The following is a 10,898-nucleotide window of genomic DNA, read 5'->3' on the forward strand; positions in this document are numbered from 1 at the left end:
GGTGGAATCCAATCTAAGCCATACCTTGTGCTTCTGCCACTGAGTAGCCTGATGACATGGCCAAATCACCGCAGCCTTGTGGGTGTGCATAGTATAGTTATACCTGGTGTATACCTCCATCATGTCTCACCCTGGCTCCCTATACACCCGTGCCAAACCACCCCCACTCTTTTGAACCCCCTTCCATGTCTTATTTCCATAACTCCTTATGCCTCCCAATACCCTGCCTCCCCCTTTGATATACTTAGTACACTACAGCTTCCTCCAATACCACCTTGTTTGTCTGCACCACCATCTCCCTTTCTCCTTCCTCCCCCAAAGCCCCTCAATTCAGACTGGGCCTCATGTGCACCCAAGTCCATATCCCTCCCAACCCACCACCCCTTCATCTATATCCTTCTGTCTTGAATAATTTCCTTATCTCATAGTCCCCAGATGAACCCCCATTTTTGGCTCAACCCAACAGCTGCTGTAACATCCAGCTGTACGCAGCAGCAAGTCTGTGTTTTATAAATGTGTATGTTGATAGCTTAAACATTGCTCTTTGTAAACAGTTTTCAAAACTCCATAACTTTTCAGAAAAGCTCTATTGTGGAATAAGATAATGCATGTGACATTTCAGGAAGATCAATTTCTTATCAGGAAACTGAAGATGGAGGAGGAAATGCTGTATTTTTTTAAAAAATCCAAGCTCAAAGAACCTCATTAAGCTCCACTGAAATCAACCGGTCTTTTGATTGACTACAGTTGGCACAAGATCAGGTACATAACAGGAAGTTAACTTCATTCTTAAATAGCTACACTTACTTTCATGTTTTTTTCATTGTAGGACATCTAATCACCTACTTTGAGGTTAATGTTTACTCTCAGACTGGAAACTATGCCTTGAGTGAGAGGCATTAAGAACTTTTTTGGGAGGTGGGGGGAGCAGCAGTTCCTTTTCCCACACCTTAAATACTGCTGAGGCTTGAAATGTTTTATTAAAATTAGGGTTCTGTAACAATCTGAGTCAATAAAGGGCATATATGTAGTGATACGCAGGTGACACTTGGAACCCATTTAGGGCCAAAATATGACTTACCTCTACATTAAGATCCAAATATACATTTGAAATGACCAACTCTGCGTGAGCTCCCTGTTATGGTCAGCAAAAGCAGTAGCCTCAACTGACAGAGTGGTAGTGCTGTGTAGGGAGTCTTGCATTGTTGTCACCCACCAGTGTCATCCAGTTTACATTAGTGAAGGAAGATATTTGTATAACATTAGTGTAATAATAAAAAAAACCTCCTTGATACATTTGTGTAATTTTTTTTTTAAGGTCTCAGCTGATCTCTTAAAAAAAATTATATTCTCCCTACTCTGGAATTTCCAAGATACTTCAGTAGGAACTGATCCCACTCTGGCCAAAAATTCCATTCCCCTACTGTTGTGCACCAGGCTGGCATTTGATTGGCTACTGCCCTCACACAGAGGAAACTGTATTTCAATGTTGAGTGGTAGCTGTGTTAGTCTGTATCAGCAAAAAGAACGAGGAGTACTTGTGGCACCTTAGAGACTAACAAATTTATTGTCTCTAAGGTTCCACAAGTACTCCTCGTTCTTTTTGTATTTTAGTGGTGGTAGAAGCAAATACTTTATGAACCTTCAGGATGGACGACAGTAAATAAAAAATAAATATTTTCAGTACCCAAAACAGGCTACAGGTTGGTTTGAGATCCTTCCACTTTATGGAGAGTGAGTTATGAAAGAGAGTGCTTAGTTTAGAAATTCAGATTTATTTACAAATGTTCACAAAAAAAATCTATCCTCCTAAATAAACTCAGCTTCTGTAAGATCCTGCAACGGAAGATCACCAAACTCATTCACATGCCGTTTTGCAAATGTATCCTTGTATAAAAAAATTATTTTACCTTGAGTCAATGACAAAAGAAGAGGTGATAAACTAAAAGTAAACTGTTCTAAAAACAATAATATAAATACCAGGTTTCTCCAGTCTTCTTTTCTTCCCCACTTTAAAAATAAGCTAAAAGAATTTGGGTCATACTCTAGCAAATGGGAAAAGCTGAACAGAAGTTTGGCTTCTCTAAAAAGGTACACAAGAATCAGTCTTCTTGAATTCAAACTTACTACTTAACACCAAGCCTGATCCTGCAGTCTGAGTCCAGACAAAATCTATACTGATTTAGGAATTTTGCCTGAGTAAGGACTGCAGTGTTTCACTTTGAATAACAGAGTACTTAAAAAAAAACAAACCCCACCCTCCAGAGGTAACATAACTGACTCTGAAGTGTATTGCTGTTGTGTGGGGTTTTTTTTTTAAACTGCATTTGAAAAAGGGTTGCAGTATTTTCCTCCAATATTATCCAAAACAGTTTAGAATACAAACACTGCTACAGATCACCACTGCAGACATACTACTTACTACACATATATTTAGCAAATACTTTAAGAGATCCTTGACAAAACAATGACAAATACTAGTGAGTACTTCACTTGCTAATCTAAATTTTAACACTCAGTTACATGGTTTCCTCGCCTTAGGCACATAGTTCTGATTTTGCATAGCTATTGCACATATTTTCAAAACACTTTGTTTGCCATTAGCTTAAATGTCATTGGTTTGAGAAAATATATACCATGGGTGAAATCCTGGCCATGACAAACTCTTCCTGTCTTCAACAGAGTAAGGATTTCACCCACCATCATCCACCAAAAAGTAAAAAATATCTGTTCCCAAAATTGTAACACATCTTAATAGCCAAATTGGTGTCTATATAATAATACTGTGTTGTTAACTATGAAACTGAAAACTTGACAACTTATTTTTAAAATAAAAATAAACCAAAGTGTACTGGAAGGAAATTCATCCCTGAGTGACAAGACATTTGTTAAAAGGGTGCAGTTTTCTAATCATTACAATATATTACAACACACTGTAACAGTTGGTGCTATTAACCATCAGCAGTAAAGCTTTTTGCAGTCCAATGTATTTACAGCACTGTTGCATTGATCACATTATCTTGTGTAATGAAACTGCAAGTGAACATTAAGAAATAAGATAAATAGAAATTGTGTTTTTATTATTTTAAATTGAATGTCAAGTTTGACAGCTAAGCCATGTTGGATCCAATAAACTCAGTGGTGGTGGTGCTGGGTGGCCTCTCCACTTCAGATGTTCAAAAACTGATTTTCAACAGATGGTCTTCAACCAAATAACAAGAGCAACACAATTGTAATCGAGTTCACTGCTATTAATGGCACTGTGGGGAAAAAAACAAAAACAGAAAATGAAGGACATTCTCTTCTTACATTGGACAGACACAGAATGGCATATGATCATTGAGCCTGGAAAATACTCATTATTGCTTTTTTCAAATTTAATTTGGTTATGCAAATTGAGAGTCTGTGAAATGTTCCAGAGCCAACAACCCAAGATACAAAGAACAAAATACGAAACAGAAATACAAGCTGTATTTAAGGTATGAGCAGCAGAGTCCTGTGGCACTTTATAGACTAACAGTAGTTTTGGAACATGAGCTTTTGTGAGTGAATACTCACTTCACCCACGAAAGCTCATGCTCCAAAACTTCTGTTAGTCTATAAGGTGCCACAGGGCTCTTTGCTGCTTTTACAGATCCAGACTAACATGGCTACCCCTCTGATACTATTTAAGGTATGTTGCATAATAGCCATCAGATAATAGCCTCTAGCTACTATCAACATGGACTGGACATGTATCAGTAAACTACAAGTGAAGGAGTCCTGTATTTTCATGAACATTCTCCTGAGCCATCCAGGCCCCATTTACATTTAAGACTGCTAGGAATTACTGTGATTTCACTCACCACTCACACTTTGTATGTGAATCAACTGAATTATGATGCTTTAAGTAAGAATTGAGAGTCAGGTCAGTGAAGAATTGCTAATTCTCACTGCTACTATTCTGGAATATCAAGATTCCTGTGTGACCATGCAGAACACAATCTTGGTGGATGCTGGCCTACAAAAAATGTCCAGGTCTTTTGTGGTCTAGTGATATAGGCTACTTTCTATTTGGAGGAGTAAGTATCCCCTTACTAGCCCAGAATTCTACAAATGCCTTCTTTCTAGGAACTAGCTGATGTCATCTTGTTGCCATATATGTTGTTTAGACAAAACTCATGACACTAACAGCTAGGCAGCTTCTTTTCCCAATGACTGAAAAGTCATTGAAAGAGCTGAAGTCAGTCACACAGCCCCTTTTTGTTGCCTGTTGATCCCCTGACTCCCAAAGCCCCATTTCCAAAGCAGATCTGAGGAAGGTGAGAAGAGAATTGGAGAGAGGGGTGAAAGAGGAGGAAATGAAGAGTCCAACTCATGGTGGGATCAGCTCTTGCAGTTGGTGAGTAAATTGAGGCTGCTCCTACCACACGCCTTTTTTAAGGCAATTTTATACAGGGGATAGAGATACAATAATTCCAGCTATCACAATGAAGGGTAGTTGGATGGTCACAGTTTATTAAGTATGTAAGGAAAAAAAATTACATAAGCTCTCCTTTCCCTGAGACAGTTGCACAGCTTTCCATCACAGAGCTGTTGGGTTTTTTGTGTTTTGGGGCACAGGAAAGGGGCGGGGGGGGGGGAATTGCTTTTATGATAGGCTGAACACTCGTATGGATAGAATGGCCTGCTGCAGAGTCAACATTACAGGTCTGTGTGGCTTGGAAGACAGTGGGTATTTTCTGTTGTATCAAGCCTTGGGTGCCATACATGGCCATTAATCATGTGACCTGCAGCTTCCCTCTTAAGAGTCAATCAGAAGGATGATCCATGCATTTTTCATCAAGTAGGTTAGGGAGAGGATTGGAGAGACTGGATTGAAAATAATGAGTAAAACTGATAGCCAAGGAGTGAGGTCTGATGGTAAAGCTGGAACAGGGGTCAAATGAAGCCTGTATTAAGGACGCAAGAGTCCTAATTCAGGTGCCTGGTTCATTAAAAACACATAGTAAGTACCTAACTAAACTGTTCTTTTCATCTTACCCCTCATGACTGTTCGTACAGATCGAATAAGGTTCATTAGCTGTGCTTTAATTCCTGGTTCTTCTCCGAATCCACCAATCCCTTGGTCTGTTCCCCAGCCAACTGTATAACACAAAGATGGTTAAACCATATTGAAAAATCACACACATGTTATTAGCAATATTAGAAAGTGATCTATCTTGAAAAAAGATTACTTTCAGCCACTAGTAAAGTCCTAACATGATGAAATCAGATTTCAGACCAGTAAGCCTTACTTCAGGACCAGGTAAATCTACTGAAATGATGAGTGGAAAGAGAATTATAAAACAGCTAAATGAACATAACAGTGGAGGAAAAGTGCCTATTTAACCTACGTCAATTCACAGCATGTCAGAAGTGGATAAAAGAGAACTGATTGACAATGTATTTGGACTTCAAAAAAACCCTTTGACAAACCTCACAAGAGGCTATTGAGGAAACTAAGTAATCATGGGGTTAGCAATTAAGTCCCATCAAGGACTCAACTGGCTAGGAGATAGAAAACAAAGGGTATGGCTACACTTACAAATCTGCAGCGCTGGTCGTCCAGCTGTGCAGGGCCAGCGCTGGTGTGTGGCCACACTCACAGCTACCAGCGCTGCAGTGTGGCCACATTTGCAGCATTTGCAGCGCTGTTGGGAGTGATGAATTATGGGCAGCTATCCCAGCGTTCAAGTGGCAGCAACGTGCTTTTCAAAAGAGGGGGGTGTGGGGCAGTGTGACAGGGACCAGGAGGGGGAAGAGAGAGTGGATTTTTGGAACTGACACTGTGCAAAATCAGAAAATTTTCCCACCCCCTTACTGTTAACTGCAAACAGCCTGCATCCAACATACTCTCTTTCCCCCCTCTGCCCCCTCCCCCCGTTTCTCTCAAGCAAAGCAAACACTCAACCCCTGTGAATGACTCCTTTTCTCGCTGCTGGTCAAGCAAAACGCAAACACTCAACCCCTGTGAATCACGCAGGGAGGAGGATCTCATTTGATTGTTCACAGATTGATCACAGCAAACAGGAGCTGATGAGCAGCTCCGGAGCTCCGGAGGTTCACAACAAAACAAAGAGAGGCTGCATAACAAAACAAAGGGAGTAATTTAGTTAAAAGCATTCTGGGATACACCCTTATATCCTGGAGGCCAATAACAGCGCTGGTGTGTGGCCACACTTGATGACCAGCGCTGCAGTACCAGCGCTGCAATCCTTATTCCCCATGCTGAGTGAGGTGTACGGCCAGCGCTGCAGCCAGGGAGTTGCAGCGCTGGAAGTGCCCTGCAGGTGTGGCCACTTACTAATTGCAGCACTGGAAAGCCTCCACCAGCGCTGCAACTTGCAAGTGTAGCCATACCCTTAAGAGGAGGAATAATTGTACCCCAAGGTTCTACATTAGGACTAATGTTTTATAATAAATTTATTAATGAACTGGAGAAAAGGGTGAAGAGCAAGACAGCCAAATTTTCAGAGGACAAGGCTAAATTAGTCAGGACTACAAATGCCCATGAGGGACTCAACAGTTAGACAAATGCATAGCACGACAGATTAAATTAAGTGTTGACAAATGCAAGGCAGTGCCCATTGGAAGGAATAATGTGAACAGCTCTTATAGCTGGATTCTAAATGAAGTAGCCACTCAGGAAAAAGTTCTGTGTATCATTGGGGATAGCATAATAAAAAACCCTGCTCAACATGTAGTAGTATTAAAAAAACAAACAAGGTGTTAGAACATATAAAGAATGCCATAGAAAAAAATACTGAAACTATAATACTATTATATAAATAAATGGTATACCCTGACCTGGAATCAGTCACTCACAAAGAAAAAAGATACAGAGAGGGTTTAGAGACATTTGACATAAATGACTGAGGTATGAAATACTTCCATATGAACAAAGTTTGAAAAGAATGGGTCTTTTTAGTTTGGAGAGGAGACAAATAAAAGGAGGCACCTCTGAAGTACACAAAACAATCAGTTGCAAAAAGAAAGTAAACTGGTTGTTCAGATTTACCATTTCATGCAATACAAAAACAAGGGGTAAATTAATACAGTTAACAGGCAACAATTTTAAAACTTATAAAAGAATTTAAAAATACACATCACAACCTTGAGGTCAATACACAAGAAATCCTTGAGGTCAAGATCTTAGCAAGAGTTATTCATTTATTTTTAAGGATTAAACAGCTATATAGATGAGAAGATCCACAGTTAAATTAGAAAGGACAGGACTTTTTTCTTACTAAGGAATCCCCTTATGCTTCAGGATCTAAACCAAACACTGATAGGGGTTTGGAAGAAACTTTCCCTTTAGGGGCTGGTTATTACATAATTATCCACAAGAGGCTTCCTTTATAGGAAATCTGGTCTGTTCACTGTCACAGTCAGGATACTGGAGTAGACAGACAACTGGTCTGATCCAGTCTGGAATTGCTATGCCTGGCTTCTTCTCTTTGAGCAAAGGCCTACTCAGAATGCTTGTTCCGTGATCCCAGCAGAGCACAAAGCGGCCTCAACCGATTGTGTCCCACGCATGAATCCACTGCGGAAGAGCAGAGAAGGGAAGCCACCAGCATTCCTACCAATAATCCCAGTTTGGCCCGTCACGGGGAAATGCTATACCCAACAAATTCCTGGAGTCTATTTATTTTATGAGATGACTGGCAAATTTTTGTCAAGGGTGTTCAGAGCTTGGGATGGATGCTCTTTTGTCTAGTACAGTACAAATCTAAGTTGCAATTTAGAGACTTGGGTTTTACAGAGAGGCAAAGGAGAGAAAGAGGCAGAGAAATGGAGGCGAGATCTTGGAGCAAGATACTGGGAACAAAAATAAAAATAAACCCAAAATGCAAAAAATAAATATAAAAGAAGAGAGACAAGACAAAACAGAGAAACCAGACGGGAGGGAGGGAGGGGGAGAGAGAGAATGGACAAAAACAATGCTATCAAGCATACTGAGGGCCAGGTGCATCTCCCACACACCAAGGTTGGGAACTACTAACAATGGGTTCTTCCTAATGGTTACATACTTTTATTATATCAAATACATGATAAGAAACATGCTTGGATACATGAACAGTTTGAAAGTACAAAGGCTACATTTCATATTATTTACAGAACCTGTAATGCTGCCCACTGCCAGATAATTACAAGGGATTATATCAATCCTACAAATCCCCTATACAGAGAACTCCCACAGATTTCAATAGGAATTCCACCTATAGCAGGAATGGAGGCTCTGGCCTTTGGATTAGGTGAGAAACTGGAAGATCTGATAAACTAAGTTTATTGCACACAACATTCCAGCACCTCAGGAATCTCAGAATTTATCTAAGAGAAATATACCATTTAATTTCAGATCATTCCTGGAGTCAAACAAAACTACCTAGTTTGCTGGATACTTCAATATTACTGGCCATTTAATAGAAGAAACAAATTCATAATCATACATGGCTAAAAGACTCCTGTACACATTCCACTCTCCATCACTCAGACAAGAGCATGATGACAGGCAAGAGCATGACCAAATGCAAAGTAGTAATATATCTGAAGTTGCTTAGATTCATGATGCCTCCCAGACCTTTTATATCAATTCCCTTTGATATCTATAAAAGGTATCATGTTTTTATTGCTTGCATGCCTTAATTTTGAATAACTTGAAGCTTTCACAATGCAGGATGTCAAAAATATTTATCAGGAATATTTTGTTCAACAAGGGAGACTGAGTATTGGGGAGCATGGGGGCATAACATCCCTTAACAAGACTACAGCCTTGGTTTCCATTTGTACAACAGGTTTCCTTAACGTGATTTACAGTTAGGGCTTATTTTTTTAAAACACTTGTTTATATGTAAGTTAGCATTCAGTGTAGACAAGGTCTGCTGTGTTTACAATTGTGTTAGCTGGTCACAGGCATACCATCTGACAACTTTAAACACAACAGGCCCGTGTTTACATCATGGCCCCCATCTAGATCCTGTTTAAAAACCTATTACTCCTTCCCTAAGGTTGACCATGACCAGTTAACATTTTTAAAGGTGTTAAACCCTGTCTACACTAATGATTCAGAGCATGGTAGCTAACATGCTTTTTAAACGTGGCCTATTTTCTTAATCTAGACACGTGCCAAGAGCTAGATCCAGTCTGACACAGCACTAGTTAACACACACTATAATGCATTATACATAAAGCTACGATTTTGTCATGGATATTTTTAGTAAAAGTCATGGACAGGTCACAAGCAATAAATAAAAATTCATGGAAGCCATGACCTGTCACTGACTTTTACTAAAAACATCCCTGACAAAATGAAGAGGGAGGCGGATCCAGCATCCTGCCCCAGTGGCTGTGAGCTGTGGCCCCCACCACTGCCCAGTGGCTGAGCAGCTAGAGGGGGATCCCCCCCACCGCCTGCCAGGGCCGAGCAGCTGGAGGGGGATCCCCCTGCCACAGCTGAGCAGCTGCCGGGGTCCCCCCACCGCAACTGAGGCGCTCCGGGTCCCTCTGCCGCCACTGCTGGCAGGTGGGAGGGGAGGATCCTCCACCACCTGTGAGACTGGGACCTGCAGGGGCCCCGCCGCCCCAGCTGGGGAACTCCAGCGTCCCTCAGCCACCTGTGGCGGCTGGAGAGCTCTGGGTCCCCCTGCTACTGGGGAGCTGGGGTAATTGGGTGCTGGGGAGGGATCTCCCGCCACCAGTGGTGTCTGAAGAACTCCAGGTACAACCGCCACCAGGGATGGCTGGAGTTCCAGGGTCCCCGCCACCCATGGCGGCTGGAGAGCTCCAGGGTGTCCCCGCCACCCATGGCGGCTGGGTAGCTCGGGGGCCCCACTGCAGCGGCAGGTCAGTTACAGGGTCCCCCAGCCACCGCCCCTGGTGACGGGGCTGCTTCAGAAGGGTCCCCCGCAGCGGGCGGTGGCAGCGCCCCAACATCACGGTGCTCTCTGCAAGTCGGGCTGCAGACATCATGGCATCCTGCCTGACAGAACTGCAGCCTTAATTACACAAGGCAGTAATATCGGGCCAATAAAAGATATCGCCTCACCCACCTTATCTCTCTAATAATATGTGGCGCCTGGCAGCGCTACGACTCCCCTGCACCTTGTAACACCACAGCACTTCCCGGCAGGGACACGCCCTCAGGTGAGCCCCAGCGCGGCGCCTTCCCGGCCCCCCGGCTAGCGGGCAGAGCGGGCGGTCGCTCCCCCCGCGGGCTCGGCACGGCGCTGATGGGAAGGGACCGGAGATGCCCTAGCGCCCGCGGGGGGAGGAAACGATCCCCGCGGGGCCTCCCGCGCAGCAAGGCCTGGCCAGGGTCCCCCAGGGGCAAGCAAGGGAGGCGCCCGCCGGCAGCGGCGGGGAGGCGGAGACCCCTCTCGGCCCCGCACGGGCAGCGGGGGGCGGCTCGGCCCCCGCGCCCCGAGGGGTTCTCCGCGAGCCGGGGTGCGGGGCCGCTCACCGTTGCGGAGGAAGCGCTCCTCGTGCAGCACGGCGATGGCGTTGACGAACAGCAGCGCGGCCTGCAGCAGCGAGTACAGGGTGAAGGCCATGGCCGCCGCCGCCACCCGCCGCGGCCTCCGCGCGCGCTCAGCCCGCCGCCGGGGCGGGGCCGGGACGTGGCAGGGCTGGGCGGGGAGCGCGCCGCGCCGCGCGTGGGGGGCGGAGCGGGGCCGGGAGCCGCCCCGGCCTGAGGGGGTGGTGTCCCTGGCTGTCTGGCCCGGGTTGAGCCCGCGCTCGGGGGCAGGAGAAGCCCACGTTGCTGAGGGGAAAGGCCCCTCTGTGCCTGAGGCGGGACAAAGCGATCCTGGCTCCCGCTCAGCGGCGCCCTCATGGCAGGGAGACAGCGATTTGCCCCGTCTGTCTGTCGGAGGGTG

General features: G+C 44.3%; 1 protein-coding gene across 1 annotated transcript; it reads right to left on the reverse strand.

Moving 5' to 3' along the window:
• Positions 1-3,054: 3,054 nt before the first annotated feature.
• IER3IP1 (immediate early response 3 interacting protein 1) lies at positions 3,055-10,657 on the reverse strand. Its single transcript, XM_045020325.1, has 3 exons — positions 10,484-10,657; positions 5,023-5,124; positions 3,055-3,260 (listed from the first exon to the last, which is right to left on the reverse strand). Exons 1-3 carry the CDS (start codon positions 10,572-10,574, stop codon positions 3,205-3,207), a joined length of 249 nt encoding a protein of 82 aa, XP_044876260.1. The 5' UTR covers positions 10,575-10,657; the 3' UTR covers positions 3,055-3,204.
• Positions 10,658-10,898: the final 241 nt, after the last annotated feature.

Source organism: Mauremys mutica, chromosome 6, assembly GCF_020497125.1.
Source record: "Mauremys mutica isolate MM-2020 ecotype Southern chromosome 6, ASM2049712v1, whole genome shotgun sequence".
NCBI classification, from domain to species: Eukaryota; Metazoa; Chordata; order Testudines; family Geoemydidae; genus Mauremys; species Mauremys mutica.